At 39.1% G+C, this 21987-nt stretch overlaps 3 protein-coding genes across 5 annotated transcripts in view; all 3 read left to right on the top strand.

The window, feature by feature from the left end:
• Window positions 1-21987, top strand: part of ALKBH8 (alkB homolog 8, tRNA methyltransferase) — a 532982-nt gene that overhangs the window by 405911 nt on the left and 105084 nt on the right. The window lies entirely within an intron of this gene.
• On the top strand, window positions 16911-17950 carry LOC128654572 (coatomer subunit zeta-1-like). The gene has a single exon (XM_053708561.1). It carries the CDS (start codon window positions 16911-16913, stop codon window positions 17445-17447), a length of 537 nt encoding a protein of 178 aa, XP_053564536.1. The 3' UTR covers window positions 17448-17950.
• On the top strand, window positions 17557-20921 carry GNA12 (G protein subunit alpha 12). Its single transcript, XM_053704506.1, has 3 exons — window positions 17557-17595; window positions 17856-18157; window positions 19264-20921. Exons 1-3 carry the CDS (start codon window positions 17557-17559, stop codon window positions 20144-20146), a joined length of 1224 nt encoding a protein of 407 aa, XP_053560481.1. The 3' UTR covers window positions 20147-20921.

Here is a 21987-nt window from a genome sequence, read left to right on the forward strand (position 1 = left end):
AATAAATTTAAAAGCTCTTTTACCTTACCAGCCCTGAACAGGGCCCTTTGCGGGGCATGCCCCAAGAAAATCAGCTCTTTTGCCTGTAAAAAAAAACATACAATACCCCCCCCCCCCAACATTACAACCCACCACCCACATACCCCTAATCTAACCCAAACCCCCCTTAAATAAACCTAACACTAAGCCCCTGAAGATCTTCCTACCTTGTCTTCACCTCAACAGGTATCACCGATCCGTCCTGGCATCCGGTGCTGAAGAGGTTCAGAAGAGGCTCCAAAGTCTTCCTCCTATCCGGCAAGAAGAGGACATCCGGACCGGCAAACATCTTCATCCAAGCTGCATCTTCGATGATCTGATCAGCCAATCAGAATATTCCTACCTTAATTCCGATTGGCTGATAGAATCCTATCAGCCAATCGGAATTCGAGGGACGCCATCTTGGATGACGTCCCTTAAAGGAACCGTCATTCGTCGGGAGACGCCGGAAGAAGAGGATGGATCCGCGTCGGATGCTTCAACATGGACCCGCTCCGCACCGGATGGAAGAAGATCGAAGATGCAGCTTGGATGAAGATGTTTGCCGGTCCGGATGTCCTCTTCTTGCCGGATAGGAGGAAGACTTTGTAGCCTCTTCTGGACCTCTTCAGCACCGGATGCCAGGACGGATCGGTGATACCTGTTGAGGTGAAGACAAGGTAGGAAGATCTTCAGGGGCTTAGTGTTAGGTTTATTTAAGGGGGGTTTGGGTTAGATTAGGGGTATGTGGGTGGTGGGTTGTAATGTTGGGGGGGGGGTATTGTATGTTTTTTTTTACAGGCAAAAGAGCTGATTTTCTTGGGGCATGCCCCGCAAAGGGCCCTGTTCAGGGCTGGTAAGGTAAAAGAGCTTTTAAATTTATTAATTTAGAATAGGGTAGGGAATTTTTTTATTTTGGGGGTCTTTGTTATTTTATTAGGGGGCTTAGAGTAGGTGTAATTAGTTTAAAATTGTTGTAATATTTTTCTTATGTTTGTAAATATTTTTTTATTTTTTGTAACTTAGTTCTTTTTTATTTTTTGTACTTTAGTTAGTTTATGTAATTGTATTTATTTGTAGAAATTGTATTTAATTTATTTATTGATAGTGTAGTGTTAGGTTAATTGTAGGTAATTGTAGGTATTTTATTTAATTAATTTATTGATAGGGTAGTGTTAGGTTTAATTATAACTTAGGTTAGGACTTATTTTACAGGTAATTTTGTTATTATTTTAACTAGGTAACTATTAAATAGTTCTTAACTATTTAATAGCTATTGTACCTGGTTAAAATAATTACAAAGTTGCCTGTAAAATAAATATTAATCCTAAAATAGCTACAATGTAATTATAATTTATATTGTAGCTATATTAGGATTTATTTTACAGGTAAGTATTTAGCTTTAAATAGGAATAATTTATTTAATAAGAGATAATTAATTTCGTTAGATTTAAATTATATTTAACTTAGGGGGGTGTTAGTGTTAGGGTTAGACTTAGCTTTAGGGGTTAATACATTTATTAGAGTAGCGGTGAGCTCCGGTCGTCAGATTAGGGGTTAATAATTGAAGTTAGGTGTCGGCGATGTTAGGGAGGGCAGATTAGGGGTTAATACTATTTATGATAGGGTTAGTGAGGCGGATTAGGGGTTAATAACTTTATTATAGCAGCGCTCAGGTCCGCTCGGCAGATTAGGGGTTAATAAGTGTAGGCAGGTGTCGGCGACGTTGTGGGGGGCAGGTTAGGGGTTAATAAATATAATATAGGGGTCGGCGGTGTTAGGGGCAGCAGATTAGGGGTACATAAGGATAACGTAAGTGGCGGCGCTTTGCGGTCGGCAGATTAGGGGTTAATTATTGTAAGTAGCTGGCGGCGACGTTGAGGGGGGCAGATTAGGGGTTAATAAATATAATACAGGGGTCGGCGGTGTTAGGGGCAGCAGATTAGGGGTACATAAGTATAACGTAGGTGGCGGTCGGCAGATTAGGGGTTAAAAAAATGTAATCGAGTTGCGGCGATGTGGGGGGACCTCGGTTTAGGGGTGCATAGGTAGTTTATGGGTGTTAGTGTATTTTAGGGTACAGTAGTTAAGAGCTTTATGAACCGGCGTTAGCCCAGAAAGCTCTTAACTCCTGCTATTTTCCTGCGGCTGGAGTTTTGTCGTTAGAGCTCTAACGCTCACTTCAGAAACGACTCTAAATACCGGCGTTAGGAAGATCCCATTGAAAAGATAGGATACGCAATTGACGTAAGGGGATCTGCGGTATGGAAAAGTTGCGGCTGCAAAGTGAGCGTTAGACCCTTTAATCACTGACTCCAAATACCGGCGGTAGCCTAAAACCAGCGTTAGGAGCCTCTAACGCTGGTTTTCACGGCTAACGCCGAACTCTAAATCTAGGCCTAAGTTTGGAGCCTGAAAAAAAAAAAGTAAACTGAAATTTTTTCACTTCAATTTAACTTGTTTTTGCCTATAATTTAGTATATATTACTAAATAAGTGTATTGTGAATTTTGAGCAAGCTTTACCTGCATACAGCTGGCAAAATAATTCAGTGAGACCAGCTTGTTTACGATGCTTACACAATTTCACAAGAATTGTTAGAGAGCTTCAGACATACCCTGGGAACTCCCCTGTTCAACCCAGTTAACTGCACTGTCCCTCCCACTTTCTGAAGCTGCGTTTTATTTTACAACAGAGGAAATACAAAGTGCAATGTAATTTGTGAGTGAAACACAGAGATATACATGATCCTAATTTGTTAAAGTATCAAAGCATAATCAGAATTTGTAAAATCACTGCTGGATCCAAATGTAAATGTATGAAAATAGAAAATAGAAAGTGCAAAGCTTAAATGTAGTAATACTGAAAGGACCCAATCTGAAATGTAAAGTAATATAAAATACAAAGCACAAAGTGTAAGTGTAACAAAACTCTATATCATGCAGTGCTATATTGTTATGGGCTTGTCTCTCCTTCACATACAGGAATGCAAACAACACCACTTAGACAAGTATAGTAAAATTTGCCTGTCTAGAATCTTGTGAGAGATCTTGCAATGCTGATGGGTACCACCCCTGTGCTAAAATTTCTCTCCCAAGTAGGAGAATCTTTTATCATCAGGCCCTAAGTATCAGCCAAGTCCAGGAGACTCACAGCTGGGGAGACCTTGCAAACATGCAGTTGAAGACTCGGGAGATCTTAGCTGAATGGGCTACTTTTTTGCTCAACTGGATAAAACTAAATTATTGAAAACTGTTGTGGAACTGAAATGGTTCGCTATAGTTTCACAAGTAGTTGAGACTTGTTTGTGGTTACCAAGCTGTTTGCTCACAGACGTCCCATAAAGCTGTAAAATTGGAGTTGGTTAAGAAGCTGAATTACTGCAGTCGTCTCCGCCAACATGGGGCTGATTGTCTGTATGACCCACTACAAGTACTATGGTTCATGTATGATTAAACTCATTTAACTGAATCTTCTAGTTGTTCATGTCATGCCTAAGACCTGTTATTGGTATTAAAGGGACAGTCAAGTAAAAACAAAAAACTTTAATGATTTTAATAAGGCATGTAATTTGAAACAACTTCCCAATTTACTTTTATCACCAATTTTGCTTTGTTCTCTTGGTATTCTTAGTTGAAAGCTAAACCTAGGAGGTTCATATGCTAATTTCTTAGACCTTGGAGACTGCCTCTAATCTGAATGCATTTTGACCACTAGAGGGCATTAGTTCATGTGTTTCATATAGATAACATTGAACTCATGCACGTGAAGTGACCTAGGAGTGAGCACTGATTGGCTAAAATGCAAGTCTGTCAAAAGAACTGAAATAAGGGGGCGGTCAGCAGAAGCTTAGATACAAGGTAATTACAGAAGTAAAAAGTGTATTATTATAACTGTGTTGGTTATGCAAAACTGGTGAATGGGTACTAAAGGGATTATCTTTATTTTTAAACAACTCTGGTGTTAACTGTCCCTTTAAGGTTATAAAATGGACTACATCCAACTTACAAATACACCTTCTACTATTAATAGTCCCCGGAAGTTTTAGGAGCCTGATATTTAGAGTAACCCTGGGATACCTTTATGTATGTATTCCTCATCTATTGGATAATCCAGATATAATGTACAAATCTAATTTATCATACTTCATGCTTACATTATCAACCTCTAGGTGGTGCTATACCTTCAAATACTATGTACCAAATAAATACTGGACACACTCAATCTAATATATTATTATTATTATTATATTAAAATATTTGTAAAACGATAGCCATATCCAGTTTCGAATTCAATTCTTTGGGATACATGGGCGAGATTACATATATGGCGGCGCCCGCAAAAGCCAGCGATGTCGGTGTTTAGTCCGGTTTTGTTATCACATATACAGCGCCGCATATATGTGGCGCGTATATATTTCACTCGTCGCCCGATAATTTTACTCCCATAAACTAACATAGAAACGCGTCGCAAATCGGTATCACATATTCAGCGCAAGGACTTATGTGGCAAAAATGGAGACATTTTACTCCAATTTCACCTCGCCACACATAGGCAGTAGGCAGCAACTCCCTGAAAATATAAACTAACACCTGACGCATGCGCAATATCTTATCTTCCTGTCAACCGCCAACCCCCACCGCAATAACTATTAAAACTATTAACCCCTAATCCGCCAATACCCACATCGGAATCTACCTAATAAAACTATTAACCTCTAACCAGCTATTCACCCACATCGCGATCTAACTAATAAATGTATTAACCCCTAATCCGCCATTCACCCACATCGCAATCTACCTAATAAAACTATGAACCCCTAATCTGCCATTCACCCACATCGCAATTAACCTTATTAAACTATTAACCCGTGGGTTTTTTATTTTAATTGTAACTTAGTATTTTTTAATCTAGGTAATTGGGGTTAATTTAGGAGGTGGTAGGTAAGGTTGTTTAGTAATTTAATTAGTTATTTGCATTGTGGGGGTTTAGCGGTTAATAGATTTATTAGGTTAATTGCAATGTGGGTTAATGGCAGATTAGGGGTTAATAGTTTAATTAGGTTATTTACATTGCAAAAAGACTTACATCGTTTTTTTAGATCCCTGAAATTAAAGTGTCATTTTTCAGAGGGGAATGTTGGTAATGTAAATTTCTCTGTCAATAAGGATAATGTATGTAACAAACTTGGGCTTAACTCACTAGGTTTATATAATAAAAGCAACTTCACGCCACAAACAGTGAACCCAGGTGTGAGTACATACATACAATTGGTTGAGAATGACATAGGGAAACTCTGTAGAAATGTAGAAAGGAGTTACCCTAAATATGCACATTCAAATCTTAACTTTAATAGAGAGGATTGGAATAATATTAGGAGTCTTAAAGAGAATACAGGCTATATTTTTAAGGAGGCTGATAAGGGTGGTGCTTTAGTGGTCCTTGAGAGAGATTACTATATACAGGAAATTTTGGGCCAGTTGGCGGATGGTGAAGTGTATCAATTGTTGTCAATTAATCCAATCTTTAAAGTAAAAAAAGAGTTGGAAGCATGTGTCTTAAGGGCTCAGAAGATTGGAGTGATTGACAACAAGACAACAAAATTTATTCTGGATACAGAGGACATTATACCTGTCCTATATACGCTCCCAAAGGACCATAAAAATTTGGAAAAACCCCCTGGCCACCCCATAGTGGCAGGGGTAGGCTCCACACTATCTAAAGCCTCTATATATTTAGACAGAGTCCTTAGACCCTATACACATTCCACCTCTTATATCAGGGACACAGGAGATTTCATCAGTAAACTACAGAATATAGTCCTTGAGAACAATAAAGGTATACTTTATAGTCTTGATGTTACTAGCCTTTACACCTCAATCACTCATGAGGCGGGTGTAGGGGCAGTGAATAGGTGTTTGGATCAGGATTTAACTATCAATAATGACCAGCGAAACTTTTTTCTTGATCTTTTGAATATTGTATTGAGATGTAATTTCTTTCTTTTTCAAGATAACTTTTATCTGCAATTACAGGGTACGGCCATGGGTTCCAATGTTGCCCCAACCTATGCAAATATTTATATGAACACATTTGAAGAGTATTTTGTTTATAACCATCAATTGTTTCATCTATATGGCGCCACCTGGTGGCGGTATATAGATGATATTTTTGGCATTTGGTTGGGGGACATTGGAACCCTGGAACAGTTTGTTAATGATCTCAACAGTGCTACACAGCATATAAAGTTCAAACTCACCATAAGTGAGGAAAGGATTAATTTCCTGGATACCTCAGTGTACAAACAAGATGGGCTGTTAGCTGTAGACCTTTTTAAAAAACAGACAGATTATAATAATCTACTGCACTATAAGAGTGCGCATTCTTGTGCTCTGTTAAAAAGTTTACCCAAAAGCCAATTTATGCGAGTAAGACGAATTGTCTCAGATGAAAATTTGGTAAAAGAAAGATTATTGGAAATGGGTGAACACTTTAAACAGAGGGGATACCCAAGTAACTTAATTGAACAGGGGATTAAAGATGTACTGCAGATCCCTAGGACAGAATTACTTAAGGACAAAATGAGAAATAAGAAGGATAAAAGAATGATCTTTGTTAATGAATATTCTCCTTGGAGTAACCAAATACAAAAAGTACTAAAAAAACATTGGCACATTTTACAAATTTCTAATCCAAATTGAAGAATTCTCTAGTCCCCCCATGGCTGCCTTTAAAAGGGGCAAGAACCTTAAAGATACATTGGTTAAAGCTGATGTGGGCCCAAGGGGTAGAATTACCCAGGGACACATTGGGCATAAAAACTTGGGATGTTTTCCATGCCTTAATTGTCAAAACTGCAATAGTATCATTAAAGGCCCCATTTTTACCCATCCCTCGTCGGGTAAGAAATATAAACTTAAGGATTACTATACTTGTAACTCTAAGTTCGTGGTGTATCTAATTAAGTGCCCATGTGGTTTAGGGTATGTGGGCGAGACCACCAAGAGGGTACGGGAGCGTATTAACCAACACAAAAGTAATATCAGGACAGGAAAATTGGATGCTCCTGTATCCCACCATTTTATAACTGCTGGACACCAGATTAATCAGCTTAGATTCCAGGTGTTAGAACATATTAGTCTTCCTAGGAGGGGTGGTAATAGGGTTAGGTTGTTAAAGTATAGAGAATTATACTGGATTCATGAACTGGGGACTATGATACCCAATGGGATGAATAGGGAAATGGATTGGAGTGTATGTCAGTAAATATGGATGATTATGTACTTGATAGTAGTTTAACTGGCAGGTTTTTCTAAAAAAATGTTGGGTTTAAAACTTCAGGGATACGGATAGTTACATTTACTCAGTTCTTTTGATATCTTTTGTTGAAAGTCTTTTTTTGGATAGATTGGAATTTAAATTCATTTAGCTAATACCTTTTTAAATTTAATGATGAACATGTAAAAAGATTTAAGAACTGGCATAAATTTTATAAAAAAAGAATTTTTTTAGGTTGACCTTTTTGTTTTTTATCCTTTGTTGAAGGACGTTCTTGGTAATTGTTTAAGAGCTCCAAAAGTATTCTTTTTTCAAGATGACAATTTAATAAGATCTAATTGGAAGGGCAACAATTAAAATTGGCTTTTCTTCAAAAGATATTTGAATTAGCAATGTTGAAAAAGAATTAAGAAAAGAAAAAATCCCCTTTTTTTGTTTTGTATGTTATTTTTTGAAAATAATACATTGCAATACAATAACTAATGACAATAAGTGTATATTCAATTATTTTTTGTACTAAGTAGATTAACTTGATGTATGATTAACAATGATTAAAAAGTTTTTTGTTATCTTTATGTCCTTTGTTGAAAAACTATGATAAATGTAATTAGAGATGTAAATAATGACCACTAGATGGCATTAAGCAAAACAAAAAAGTTTGTATTAATTGAACACAGGTGAGAACAGGTGTGGTGGGTGGAGCTGCAGCCTTTATAAGGTTTGTTTTTAGAGTTGTATGTTAGACATGAATAAGGACATGGGTCCGAAACGTTGTCTGTTTTAAGTGGCACAATAAAATAATGATGTTTTAATACAGTTGGTGGTGCAGCTATATCATTATTTTTGTGATGTGGGTAAATGGCGGGTTAGGGGTTAATAGTTTTATTAGGTAGATTGCGATGTGGGAGTTTGGCGGTTTAGGGGGTAATAAGTTAATTAGTTACTTTGCGATGTGGGGGTTTGGTGGTTTAGGGGTTATTACATTTATTAGGTAGTTTGCGATGTTGGAGTTGGCGGATTTAGGGGTTAATACTTTTATTAGGTAGATCGCGATGAGGGTGAATGGTGGATTAGGGGTTAATAGTTTAATAGCATATTGCGTTGTGGGGGGGTTTCTGTTTAGGGGTTAATACTTTTATTATTAGTTGCAATGTGGGGGGATAGCAGATATAGGGTTTTTTACATGTCAGGTTCATTTTTGGGAGGCAGGTTAGACTTTTATGGGAGATTTTACATATTTTTTTATTTTCTTAGGCGCTGGCAGTTTCTGAAGTGCCGTAAATCACTGGCGACTTCAGGAAATGTGTATTTACGCACATTTCTGGACATTGCTAGTTTATCCGACTTACTGCACTTTATGAACTACCAGCGGGGTATATTGGATTCCCCGATGTGCGAGGTGAAATTACGTGCGGCGCAGGTTTTAGCAATTACGCTGAAGCCTGCGCCGCATATGTAATCTCGCCCATGTAGTCATATTTGAAGATCCAAAAGGATTCACTTTTAAACAATAGTTCCCTATCTCCTCCTTGCCTTGGGTTTTTAAAGCCTGCTGTCTCAACTGGCTCACAGAGTGAATTATTACTGTAAACTCATCTGATTTTTGATTTGTGTTTAAAGCCAAACCTAAGTAGGCTCATATGCTAATTTCTTGAAGGCCGCCTCTTATCTGCATTTTGACAGTTTTTCACAACTGAGGGCGTTAGTTCATGTGTTCCATATAGATAACATTGTGCTCATGCCCATGGAGTTACTTTTGAGTCAGCACTGATTGGCTAAAATGCAAGTCTGCCAAAAGAACTGAAATAAGGGGGCTGTCAGCAGAGGCTTAGCTACAAGGTAATCACAGAGGTAAAAAGTATATTAATATAACTGTGTTGGTTATGCAAAACTGGGGAATGGGTAATAAAGGGATTATCTATCATTTTTAACAATAACAATTATGGTGTAGACTGTCCCTTTAATATCTTAGCTGAGCTTTTACATTATTTCATTCTACTTATGTACTTTCTCAAACCAGACATTTCTTACCACAAATGTCGTAAATACTGAGAGTAAGAATTCAATTCAATATATGTTTTGTAAATACCTTTAGGCACATGAGACTCAAGAATGATACTGTAAAGCACCTTTTAAAACTTCTGTCTGGTCCAGAGCAGACATGGAAGGTGAGCTGATCATGGGTGGCAGTTGCTGATTGGCTCACCAGCCATGTCTGTTTGAAGCCAGCAGTTGTCTTTGGCTCCAGGGTGAAATTTTAACTATGTGTCTAACCCTTTTGTGGGGGATAAACTCATAGACTTGTAGGGCTGGAAGTGCAACAATGACATGGTAATGAATAAGAGCATGGCATTTCTTCACTACAATGTCTATTTCGCTACTATTTTCCTTCAGCCTGGTACTGTGACTGATCTCATTGGTTAATGCCTCAAGAGAAGGATGCACAAGCTCTCACATGCACATTAATATTTTATTCTCGTTTCAAATTCTAAGTTTAAGAAATTGCACTGACACCGTCTAGAGTATTTTATTACCCAAAAATGGCCTTTTTTGAATAAAATACTGAGCAGGTGAGGAATGTTTTTAATGATAGGTTGGCTATCAGTGCTGCCTCCGCTGAATTTAATTCAGTCTTTGTGAGCTGTATTTGTCTTTCTTTTGGTACCATTTGGAGATAGTAAGATTAAAAATGGGACTATAATGAAAAGTCCATTGCTTGTCATGAATGAACAAAGGACCTCAGGGCATTCTCTAGTCATTATCTACAGTGTTTCAGCAATGTGAATGCAGGAAAGAAATCTAATTTCTGCAGAGCTTTAACGTCCCTGTCTACTGTAAGAATAGCAGCACTGTCGCTGTCAGTATACATTTGGGACAAGTTAAACGGGAATAACAATACAGCACAAGGGTCAGAGAGTGAACACGGCGATTATTATAGGCACCTTGTGATAAATAGCTCTTATAAAAATGCAGCCAATACAAGCTGTTATTTATCTACATAAATAATATTTGTACTAAGCAATACAATACATTGTTGTTGTTGTTACTTTAAAATCAGCATATTAAAGGGATACTAAGCCCACATTTTTTTCTTTAATGATTCAGATAGAGCATGAAATTTTAAGCAACTTTCTAATTTACTCCTATTCTCAATTTTTCTTTGTTCTCTTTGAGTGCTAAGCACTTTGCCACCTGGGTGCTAAGCTGATTTAAGTTTTTTTTTATTTTTTGAAATATGTATATATATTTTTATTTTCAGATCCCCAAGACTTACATAGATGGAAATGTTAGGCGATTACCTTTCCAACTGTGGGTCTTGGGGGTCTGTAGCTGCTTAGATGCCTGAGATACAGGCTTCTAAGCAGCATGCCCCCTTTCCCTATATTTTTCATTGTCATTTTAAAATAAAGTTGCGCAGTGACATCATCACGTCCTTGTGCGTGACGTCACCATGCAAAACGTGAAGCCCCGGCGATGCCTGTCACTATACAGGCCCGATTGCCAGGGTAGGAGCGGGTGGGAGCCCCCAGATCTCTCTCAAGGTGAGAGAGTGCAAGCGACGGCTCTGCGCCGTCGTTAGCACCTGAGTGGAAAACTCTGTGACGGCTCAGAGCCGTCCTTAGCACTCAAGGGGTTAAAAAACAAAATTTATGCTTACCTGATAAATTTATTTCTCTTGTGGTGTATCCAGTCCACGGATCATCCATTACTTGTGGGATATTCTCCTTCCCAACAGGAAGCTGCAAGAGGATCACCCACAGCAGAGCTGTCTATATAGCTCCTCCTCCAACTGCCACTACCAGTCATTCGACCGAAGACAAGCAAGAGAAAGGAGAAACCATAAGGTGCAGTGGTGACTGTAGTTTAAAAATAAACACACCTGCCTTAAAATGAGAGGGCGGGCCGTAGACTGGATACACCACAAGAGAAATAAATTTATCAGGTAAGCATAAATTTTGTTTTCTCTTGTAAGGTGTATCCAGTCCACGGATCATCCATTACTTGTGGGATACCAATACCAAAGCTATAGGACACGGATGAAGGGAGGGACAAGGCAGGTGCTTAAACGGAAGGCACCACTGCCTGCAAAACCTTTCTCCCAAAAATAGCCTCCGAAGAAGCAAAAGTATCAAATTTATAGAATTTTGAAAAAGTATGAAGCGAAGACCAAGTCGCCGCCTTACAAATCTGTTCAACAAAAGCCTCATTCTTAAAAGCCCATGTGGAAGCTACCGCTCTAGTAGAATGAGCTGTAATCCTTTCAGGAGGCTGCTGGCCAGCAGTCTCATAAGCTAAGCGTATTATACTCCTTAGTCAAAAAGAAAGAGAAGTTGCCGAAGCCTTTTGGCCTCTCCTCTGTCCAGAGTAGACAACAAACAATGCAGATGTTTGACGAAAATCTTTAGTAGCTTGTAAATAAAACTTTAAAGCACGAACCACGTCAAGATTGTGTAAAAGATGTTCCTTCTTTGAAGAAGGATGAGGACACAGTGACGGTACAACAATCTCCTGATTGATATTTTTATTAGATACCACCTTAGGTAGAAAACCAGGTTTGGTACGTAACACTACCTTATCGGAATGAAAAATGAGATAAGGAGAATCACATTGTAAAGCAGATAACTCCGAAACTCTTCGAGCCGAGGAGATAGCTACTAAAAACAAAACTTTCCAAGATAAGAGCTTAATATCTATGGAATGCAAAGGTTCAAACAGAACCCCTTGAAGAACCTTAAGAACTAAATTTAAACTCCAAGGCGGAGCAACAGGTTTAAACACAGGCTTAATTCTGACAAAACGCCTGCACATCTGGAACCTCAGCCAGACGTTTGTGCAAAAGAATAGACAGAGCAGAAATCTGTCCCTTTAAGGAACTTGCTGACAAACCCTTCTCCAATCCATCTTGGAGAAAAGATAATATTCTAGGAATCCTGACCTTACTCCATGAGTAACCCTTGGATTCACACCAATGAAGATATTTACACCATATCTTATGATAGATTTTTCTGGTGACAGGCTTTCGCGCCTGTATTAAGGTATCAATGACCGACTCGGAGAAACCACGCTTTGATAAAATCAAGCGTTCAATCTCCAAGCAGTCAGCCGCAGAGAAATTAGATTTGGATGGTTGAAAGGACCCTGAAGTAGAAGGTCCTGCCTCAGAGGCAGAGTCCATGGTGGAAAGGATGACATGTCCACCAGATCTGCATACCAAGTCCTGCGTGGCCACGCGGGTGCTATCAAAATCACTGATGCTCTCTCCTGCTTGACCTTGGCAATCAGACGAGGGAGCGGAGGAAACGGTGGAAACACATAAGCCAGGTTGAAGGACCAAGGCGCTGCTAGAGTATCTATCAGCGCTGCCTTGGGATCCCTGGACCTGGATCCGTAACAAGGAAGCTTGGCGTTCTGGCGAGACGCCATGAGATCCAGTTCTGGTTTGCCCCAACGTTGAATCAACTGTGCAAACACCTCCGGATGGAGCTCCCACTCCCCCGGATGAAAAGTCTGTCGACTTAGAAAATCCGCCTCCCAGTTCTCTACTCCTGGGATATGGATAGCTGATAGGTGGCAAGAGTGAATCTCTGCCCAACGAATTATCTTTGAAACCTCCAACATCGCTAGGGAACTCCTTGTTCCCCCCTGATGGTTGATGTAAGCTACAGTCGTGATGTTGTCCGACTGAAAGCTGATGAACCTCACTGCCGCTAGCTGAGGCCAAGCCTGAAGAGCATTGAATATCGCTCTTTGTTCCAGAATGTTTATCGGAAGGAGAGCCTCCTCCTGAGTCCATGACCCCTGAGCCTTCAGAGAGTTCCAGACTGCCCCCCAGCCCAGAAGGCTGGCATCTGTTGTTACTATTGTCCAATCTGGCCTGCGGAAGGTCATACCTTTGGACAGATGGACTCGAGATAGCCACCAGAGAAGAGAATCCCTGGTCTCTTGATCCAGATTTAGTAGAGGGGACAAATCTGTGTAATCCCCATTCCACTGACTGAGCATGCAGAGTTGCAGCGGTCTGAGATGTAGGCGGGCAAACGGCACTATGTCCATTGCCGCTACCATTAAGCCGATTACTTCCATACACTGAGCCACCGAAGGGCGAGAAGTAGAATAAAGAACATGGCAGGAATTTAGAAGTTTTTACAGTGTGTATAATAGACTAACAGAGCATTGCACCCACTTGCAAATGGATGATTAACCCCTTAGTTTCAAAACCGGATCAAAAAAACGATATAAACGTTTTTCAACAGTCACAACAAACTGCCACAGCTCTGCTGTGGCCCTACCTGCCCATATAACGACTTTGAAAGGTACAAAAACCCTTTATAGAGGTCCTAAGTGTTCAGGGGACTCCTTCAGGGAAACTGGATGTCTCAAGCTGCAAAATCTAATGCGCATTTAGGCGCGAAAATAGGCCCCTCCCAACCTGTATTCACAGTGAGAGGACCTAACAAAACTATCCCTAGGCAAAATCTAGCCAGCCATGTGGAAAAAACTGGGCCCCAATAAAGTTTTATCACCAATATGTATAAAAAAACGTTTAAACACTTCCTGCAAATGTTTTATTTTACAGTAATGTGAGAAAGTAATAAGAATATTACCTTTTACAGCAAGCATGATACTAGTCGTTATTAAATCACTGTAATCAGGCTTACCTTAAATAAATCTGGTATTAACAGCATTTTCTAGCATATTCATTTCTCTAGAAAAATTTAAACTGCACATACCTCATAGCAGGAGACCCTGCACGCCATTCCCCCAGCTGAAGTTACCTCTCTCTTCAGTTATGTGTGAGAACAGCAATGGATCTTAGTTACAACCTGCTAAGATCATTAAAAACCACAGGCAGACTCTTCTTCTACTTTCTTCCTGAGGCTAAAATAGTACAACTCCGGTACCATTTGAAAATAACAAACTTTTGATTGAAGATAAACTAAATAAAAACACCACATCTCTCTAGCTACTTCCTTTCTTGTCGAGAGCTGCAAGAAAATGACTGGTAGTGGCAGTTGGAGGAGGAGCTATATAGACAGCTCTGCTGTGGGTGATCCTCTTGCAGCTTCCTGTTGGGAAGGAGAATATCCCACAAGTAATGGATGATCCGTGGACTGGATACACCACAAGAGAAATAAATTTATCAGGTAAGCATAAATTTTGTTTTTTAACCCCTTGAGTGCTAAGGACGGCTCTGAGCCGTCACAGAGTTTTCCACTCAGGTGCTAACGACGGCGCAGAGCCGTCGCTTGCACTCTCTCACATCATCACGTCATTGCGCGTGACGTCACCGTGCAAAACGTGAAGCCCCGGCGATGCCTGTCACTATACAGGCCCGATCGCCAGGGTAGGAGCGGGTGGGAGCCCCCAGATCTCTCTCAAGGTGAGAGAGTGCAAGCGACGGCTCTGCGCCGTCGTTAGCACCCGAGTGGAAAACTCTGTGACGGCTCAGAGCCGTCCTTAGCACTCAAGGGGTTAAAATACAAAATTTATGCTTACCTGATAAATTTATTTCTCTTGTGGTGTATCCAGTCCACGGATCATCCATTGTCTATTTCGCTACTATTTTCCTTCAGCCTGGTACTGTGACTGATCTCATTGGTTAATGCCTCAAGAGAAGGATGCACAAGCTCTCACATGCACATTAATATTTTACTCTCGTTTCAAATTCTAAGTTTCAGAAATTGCACTGACACCGTCTAGAGTATTTTATTACCCAAAAAGGGCCTTTTTTGAATAAAATACTGAGCAGGTGAGGAATGTTTTTAATGATAGGTTGGCTATCAGTGCTGCCTCCGCTGAATTTAATTCAGTCTTTGTGAGCTGTATTTGTCTTTCTTTTGGTACCATTTGGAGATAGTAAGATTAAAAATGGGACTATAATGAAAAGTCCATTGCTTGTCATGAATGAACAAAGGACCTCAGGGCATTCTCTAGTCATTATCTACAGTGTTTCAGCAATGTGAATGCAGGAAAGAAATCTAATTTCTGCAGAGCTTTAACGTCCCTGTCTACTGTAAGAATAGCAGCACTGTCGCTGTCAGTATACATTTGGGACAAGTTAAACGGGAATAACAATACAGCACAAGGGTCAGAGAGTGAACACAGCGATTATTATAGGCACCTTGTGATAAATAGCTCTTATAAAAATGCAGCCAATACAAGCTGTTATTTATCTACATAAATAATATTTGTACTAAGCAATACAATACATTGTTGTTGTTACTTTAAAATCAGCATATTAAAGGGATACTAAGCCCAATTTCTTTTCTTTAATGATTCAGATAGAGCATGAAATTTTAAGCAACTTTCTAATTTACTCCTATTCTCAATTTTTCTTTGTTCTCTTTGAGTGCTAAGCACTTTCCCACCTGGGTGCTAAGCTGATTTAATTTTTTTTTTTTTTTTTTAAATATGTATATATATATTTATTTTTTATTTTCAGATCCCCAAGACTTACATAGATGGAAATGTTAGGCAATTACCTTTCCAACTGTGGGTCTTGGGGGTCTGTAGCTGCTTAAATGCCTGAGATACAGGCTTCTAAGCAGCATGCCCCCTTTCCCTATACTTTTCATTGTCATTTTAAAATAAAGTTGCGCAGTGACATCATCACGTCATTGCGCGTGACATCACGGCGCAAAACAAGAAGCCCCGGCGATGCCTGTCACTATACAGGCCCGATTGCCAGGGTAGGAGCGGGTGGGAGCCCCCAGATCTCTCTCAAGGTGAGAGAGTGCAAGTGACGGCTCTGCGCCGTCGTTAGCACCTGAGTGGAAAACTCTGTGACGACTCAGAGCACTTAAGAGGTTAAAAAGCAGGAATATAAAACTTAGGAGCCAGCCCATTTTTGGTTCAGAACCTGGGTTACATTTGCTTATTGGTGGCTAAATGTACCCACCACCAATCAGCATGAACTATCCAGGGTTCTGAACCAAAAATGGGCCGGCTCCTAAGCTTTACATTCCTGCTTTTTAAATAAAGATAGCAAGAGAATGAAGAAAAATTGATAATAGGAGTAAATTAGAAAGTTGCTCTATCTGAATCACGAAAGAAAAAAAATGGGTTTAGTATCCCTTTCACTGCTTGAATGCTGAGGCTTCCACTGCATTCCCTGCTCCAAAATAGACTCCTTATATGAAAACAGCATGATCCTTTGTTCTTCCTGCTTGTGATTATCATAGCAATAAAAAATATCTCACATTGGTCCTGTTTTGGGGGTTCTGGCATCTGTAAAAGCCCTTTCACCTCACCAAAAAAATATATAAAAGGGCCAAAATATATATAAAAAAAAATGACATGCTCTAATGTAATGTATCAAGTCATAATCGGATAACGCACCCAATTTACAAGTTTCCAATAATTCACCCCATTAAAGCTATTGAAGATCAGCACTGTGTTAAGTGAATTTTTTTGTAAAAATGTCCATTGATTTTGTATTTATCCTTTGTAAATATTTAATATATCATTGCACAACATAGGGAGGATGTAAGAAAGAAGTTGGGTAACGTGATACAAAAAGAGATACTAATTTGAGCCACTTAATATACACAATATATATTTGTAACAATATTGTATTCAAGATCTTTTCTCAATAAGAGTGCTTATAAACGGAAGATGGACGCTGTTCTGCAGGACCCCTCTCTGTATACAGTGAAAGCTGTCTTAATCTTAGACAACGATGGAGAGAGACTGTTAGCCAAGTACTATGATGAGACCTATCCCACGGTGAAGGAACAGAAGGCATTTGAGAAGAACATCTTCAATAAAACTCATCGAACAGACAGTGAGATTGCTCTCCTGGAGGGGTTGACAGTGGTCTATAAGAGCAGTATAGATCTGTACTTCTATGTCATCGGAAGCTCACACGAGAATGAGCTTATGTTGATGGCTGTTCTGAATTGTCTCTTTGACTCCTTGAGCCAAATGCTCCGTAAAAATGTAGAAAAGCGAACTCTGCTTGAGAATATGGAAGGACTTTTCCTAGCAGTTGATGAGATAAAAATAGATGGCGGAGTCATTTTGGAGAGTGATCCTCAGCAAGTTGTTCATCGTGTGGCACTAAGAGGTGATGATGTCCCTCTTACCGAGCAAACTGTTTCTCAGGTGCTGCAGTCTGCAAAAGAACAAATCAAATGGTCACTCCTCCGATAGTTGATGCAAACAGTGCTGGACATGTATCCATGATTCATTCCATCTTGATGGGACCCCCCTCTTGTCCCTCCCACAACCCTTTTCCTCTATGATTACTATAAAGCACTATATGACTTTTTATTCCTTGCGTGTAGCAAGGGGCACAGAGGTTATTGCCTTGTTACCCAGAAAGCCTTTTTTTTCAGTCACTTGCCCATAATTTTCCTGTAGTTTTTCGAAACCTCTTATCCCAATTATACCACAATGGTTGCAATAATAGCTAAAAGCTGTACCAAAATCACTATGAACAGAACCCGTCATGGAATTGGACACCGTCACCTGACGCCTCATTCTAGTTATTGAGAAATGTCTGTAATCTGCCACTGAGGGGCATACTGAACTACCATATTGAAAAGTCTGTTGTTTAAGGCAAAACCATGCACTGAGCAAAAGCATGTCATAGAGGAACAAGCGTACAGTATAAGTTTTATAAGGGGAAGAAGTGAAAGATTATGTAGTGGACCAATTTGGCTCAGAAGGAGCCGAGACAAGGAGCGGGAGGCCCGCAGGCGAAGCCGAGAGATAGATGCTCTGCTGGCCCGGGAGCGGAGAGCAGTGAGCCGGCTCGTCCGCATTCTGTTGCTCGGTGCCGGGGAAAGCAGCAAATCCACCTTCCTGAAGCAGATGCGGATCATACATGGGCAGCACTTTAATCACAAGGCGCTGCGGGAGTTCCGCAGGGCCGGATTGGCCAGCCGGGAAGCCGGGATTTTTCCCGGTGGGCCGCATCAGCTGGGGCCGGCATGACACACTTCAAGGCTTCAGTGTTCCTTCACACTGTTTATTGAAGCCAGTGAGGCAGTCACGCTTACATGTCTGCTGCACATTGAGGCCGGTACAGTCAGTCACAGTGAAGAGGGTGATTTTTTATCTATCAACCTACAGACGTTTTCTATTGCAAATTGCAATGCAGAGAGACTGAGAGCAGCAGTAAAACATTTTTAGCTTCTCTGCTATTCCGTAGGGGAAGTGGGAGGGAGGGTTAAAGGTTAATAAGTGACTGCACGTGGTATGCAGGGAATTGGGAAACCGGAGGGAGACTGAAGAGCAGAGTACGGTAATAAAGATAACGATCTTCCCCTCTAGAGTGACTTCTGTTTTAGAGCTGGACTTCTAAAAAATAAGGTAACCCTTTGCTGGAAATATTATACTTACAGGCTGTGGCTGTGTAGTGTTTGTTATTTGTAACATTTTAACACACTTATTCTGGAGGAACTTAAATCAGTCCTTTTAATACTATGATTTTGTCATAATTTTATATTTAAATTATTGCTTAAGCCAGGTTCATTGAAATAAATAAGTTCACTGTCCAAAGGGGTCTTGGCATTTTATTTGGAGTCTGATGTATGAATGTATATTTCTGTGTATTTATATATATATATATATATATATGTGTGTGTGTATATGTATATATATATATATATATATATATATTCACACACAGACATATATATATATATATATATATATATATATGATGTATGTGTGTGTGTGTAATATATATATATATATATAAATACACACATACACATATACATATATATATATATATATATATATATATATATACACACACACACACACATATAAAGAAAAAATTAAAGACCAGCCATTTCATCGAGACACACACACATATATATATATATATATATATAAATAAATGTGTGTGTGTGTGTGTGTATATATATATATATATATATATGTATGTGTGTGTGTGTGTGTGTCTCGATGAAAAGGCTGGTCTTTAATTTTTTCCAGGGCTGCTTTTTATTCCCAGTCCGGCCCTGGAGTTCCGGGAGACCATCTACGAGAACACCATCAAGGGTACACGGGTCCTGGTTGATGCCCGAGATAAGCTAGGGATTCCTTGGCAATATGCAGAGAATGAGAAGCATGGCATGTTCCTTATGGCGTTTGAAAATAAATCTGGATTACCTGTGGAACCTACAAGATTCCAGTTATACGTACCTTCACTTAGAGCACTCTGGCAAGATTCTGGAATCGTAGAAGCTTTTGATCGAAGGAGTGAGTTTCAGCTGGGCGAATCTGTAAAGTACTTTTTAGATAATTTGGACCGTATCGGGGAATTGAATTATTCTCCAAGCAACCAAGATATTCTTCTAGCCAGAAAGGCAACAAAGGGAATTGTGGAACATGATTTCATCATCAAAAAAATTCCATTTAAAATGGTGGATGTAGGAGGTCAAAGATCCCAAAGACAAAAATGGTTTCAGTGCTTTGATGGAATAACATCTATATTGTTTATGGTATCATCCAGTGAATATGATCAAGTGCTTATGGAAGACAGACATACAAACAGACTTCTGGAATCTATGAATATATTTGAGACTATTGTAAACAACAAATTGTTCTCCAGTGTTTCTATTATCCTCTCTCTGAATAAAATGGATCTTCTTGTGGAGAAAGTACGGACTGTAAGTATTAAGAAACATTTTTCTGACTTTAAAGGGGATCCACACAGACTGGATGATGTAAAGCGTTACCTTGTTCAGAGCTTTGACAAAAAAAGACGTAACCGCAGTAAGCCTCTATTTCACCATTTTACCACTGCTATTGATACAGAAAATATCAGGTTTGTCTTCCATGCAGTTAAGGATACCATCCTGCAGGACAATTTGAATGATATTATGTTGCAATAAGGAAGATAACTCATCCTTGTTTATTGTCTATGGGTTTATTTTCCAAGTCTCAGACACTTTTCAAATTACTGAATGATTAAAGCAACACATGATTCCCTTTACCTTGATGCCTGTAACAGAAGCTGTTTTTGATGGTTTGTATTGTCTATGCCACAAACTTGTTCATGACAAAAAATCGGAGGTGTAAAGATACCATTTTTTTTTTTAGGTTAGTGTCTGTAACCATATCATTGTAGTACAACTTTATAAATATCCAGCAGAAGAATTTATAAAAAAACTAATGTTGGTTCTATTTGGAAGCAAGAGGTAATATGATTGACTCCTCAGTCTTACAGTTAAACATTAGACTGCAGTTTGTAAAATATTTCACTTTAACTACTGGCTTATATATATTGTTGTATAATAACTACTGAATCATATGAAACTGACATATGTTATGTTATCCCTAGCTTGACATATTTAAGTTCAGTTGCTCATTCTGTAAAGCATATAACTAACACTATGTTTCTGTTTTGAGTATTGTTTAAACCCGGGCTTGTCACATCCTGGGATAGGCATTCACAGTTATTAAAGTTCTGCTTGTGACTCAAAAAAAAAAAAAAAAAAAAAAAAAAAAAGAGTGCTTATAAACTATAATATATTGAGAAACTAGGTTAAAGATGATATTTTGCAATATTCAATGATGGATTATGTATATGAAGCAAAACTGATAATTTAACGAACACATAAGATTTCTGAAGCATACGGGTACATATAGACAGGCATGTAGCTTTAAATGGGGGGGGGGTGTTCTTTGTTTTAATTATTTAGCCAATAGGATAATATTAAAGGACCAGTAAATACAGTAGATTTGCATAATCAACAAATGCATGATAAAAAGACAATGCAATAGCACATAAGCTGAACTTCAAATGAGTAGTAGATTTTTTTCTGACAAATTTCCGTTATGTATATTTCTACTCCCCCTGTATCATGTGACAGCCATCAGCCAATCACCCATGCATATACATATATTCTTTAAATTCTTGCACATGCTCAGTAGGAGCTGGTGACTCAAAAAGTGTAAATATAAAAAGACTGTGCTCATTTTGTTAATAGAAGTAAATTGGAAAGTTTTTTAACCCTTTCGTGACAGGGTAAATTTGTTTACAACGGAACAACATTGAAATCCCGTGATCGTGCACGTGATCATGAGATTTAAGTTATGGGATCGGGTCAGGGGGTCGTAATTCCTATATACACATATAAATATATAAATATAAATGTATATATTCATATACATATTTAAAATCTGCTGCTCATCGCTGCACAAATTACCCCCTTCGCTGCACTAGGTTCTCAGATGTGTCTGATGGCATGAGAACGAGGCTCCCATTGGAGCCTATGGAAGGGCTGTCTCGTGAGCTCAAATGGTCCATGCAGTGCGCTTTACTTGTAATACCAGTGCACATTTGCGAGCGCTGGTTGATATTAATTGGAAAACTGTTTAAAATGATATGCTCTATCTAAATCATGAAAGAAACACATTTTGTGTTTCATGTCCCTTTAACTTAATTATGCATTTATTGTCAAAATTGGTTGTCAGCCCTCCAACATAGGTGTGTCCGGTCCACGGCGTCATCCTTACTTGTGGGATATTCTCTTCCCCAACAGGAAATGGCAAAGAGCCCAGCAAAGCTGGTCACATGATCCCTCCTAGGCTCCGCCTTCCCCAGTCATTCTCTTTGCCGTTGTACAGGCAAGATCTCCACGGAGATGGCTTAGAGTTTTTTAGTGTTTAACTGTAGTTTTTATTATTCAATCAAGAGTTTGTTATTTTAAAATAGTGCTGGTATGTACTA

Source organism: Bombina bombina, chromosome 3, assembly GCF_027579735.1.
Source record: "Bombina bombina isolate aBomBom1 chromosome 3, aBomBom1.pri, whole genome shotgun sequence".
NCBI lineage: Eukaryota > Metazoa > Chordata > Amphibia > Anura > Bombinatoridae > Bombina > Bombina bombina.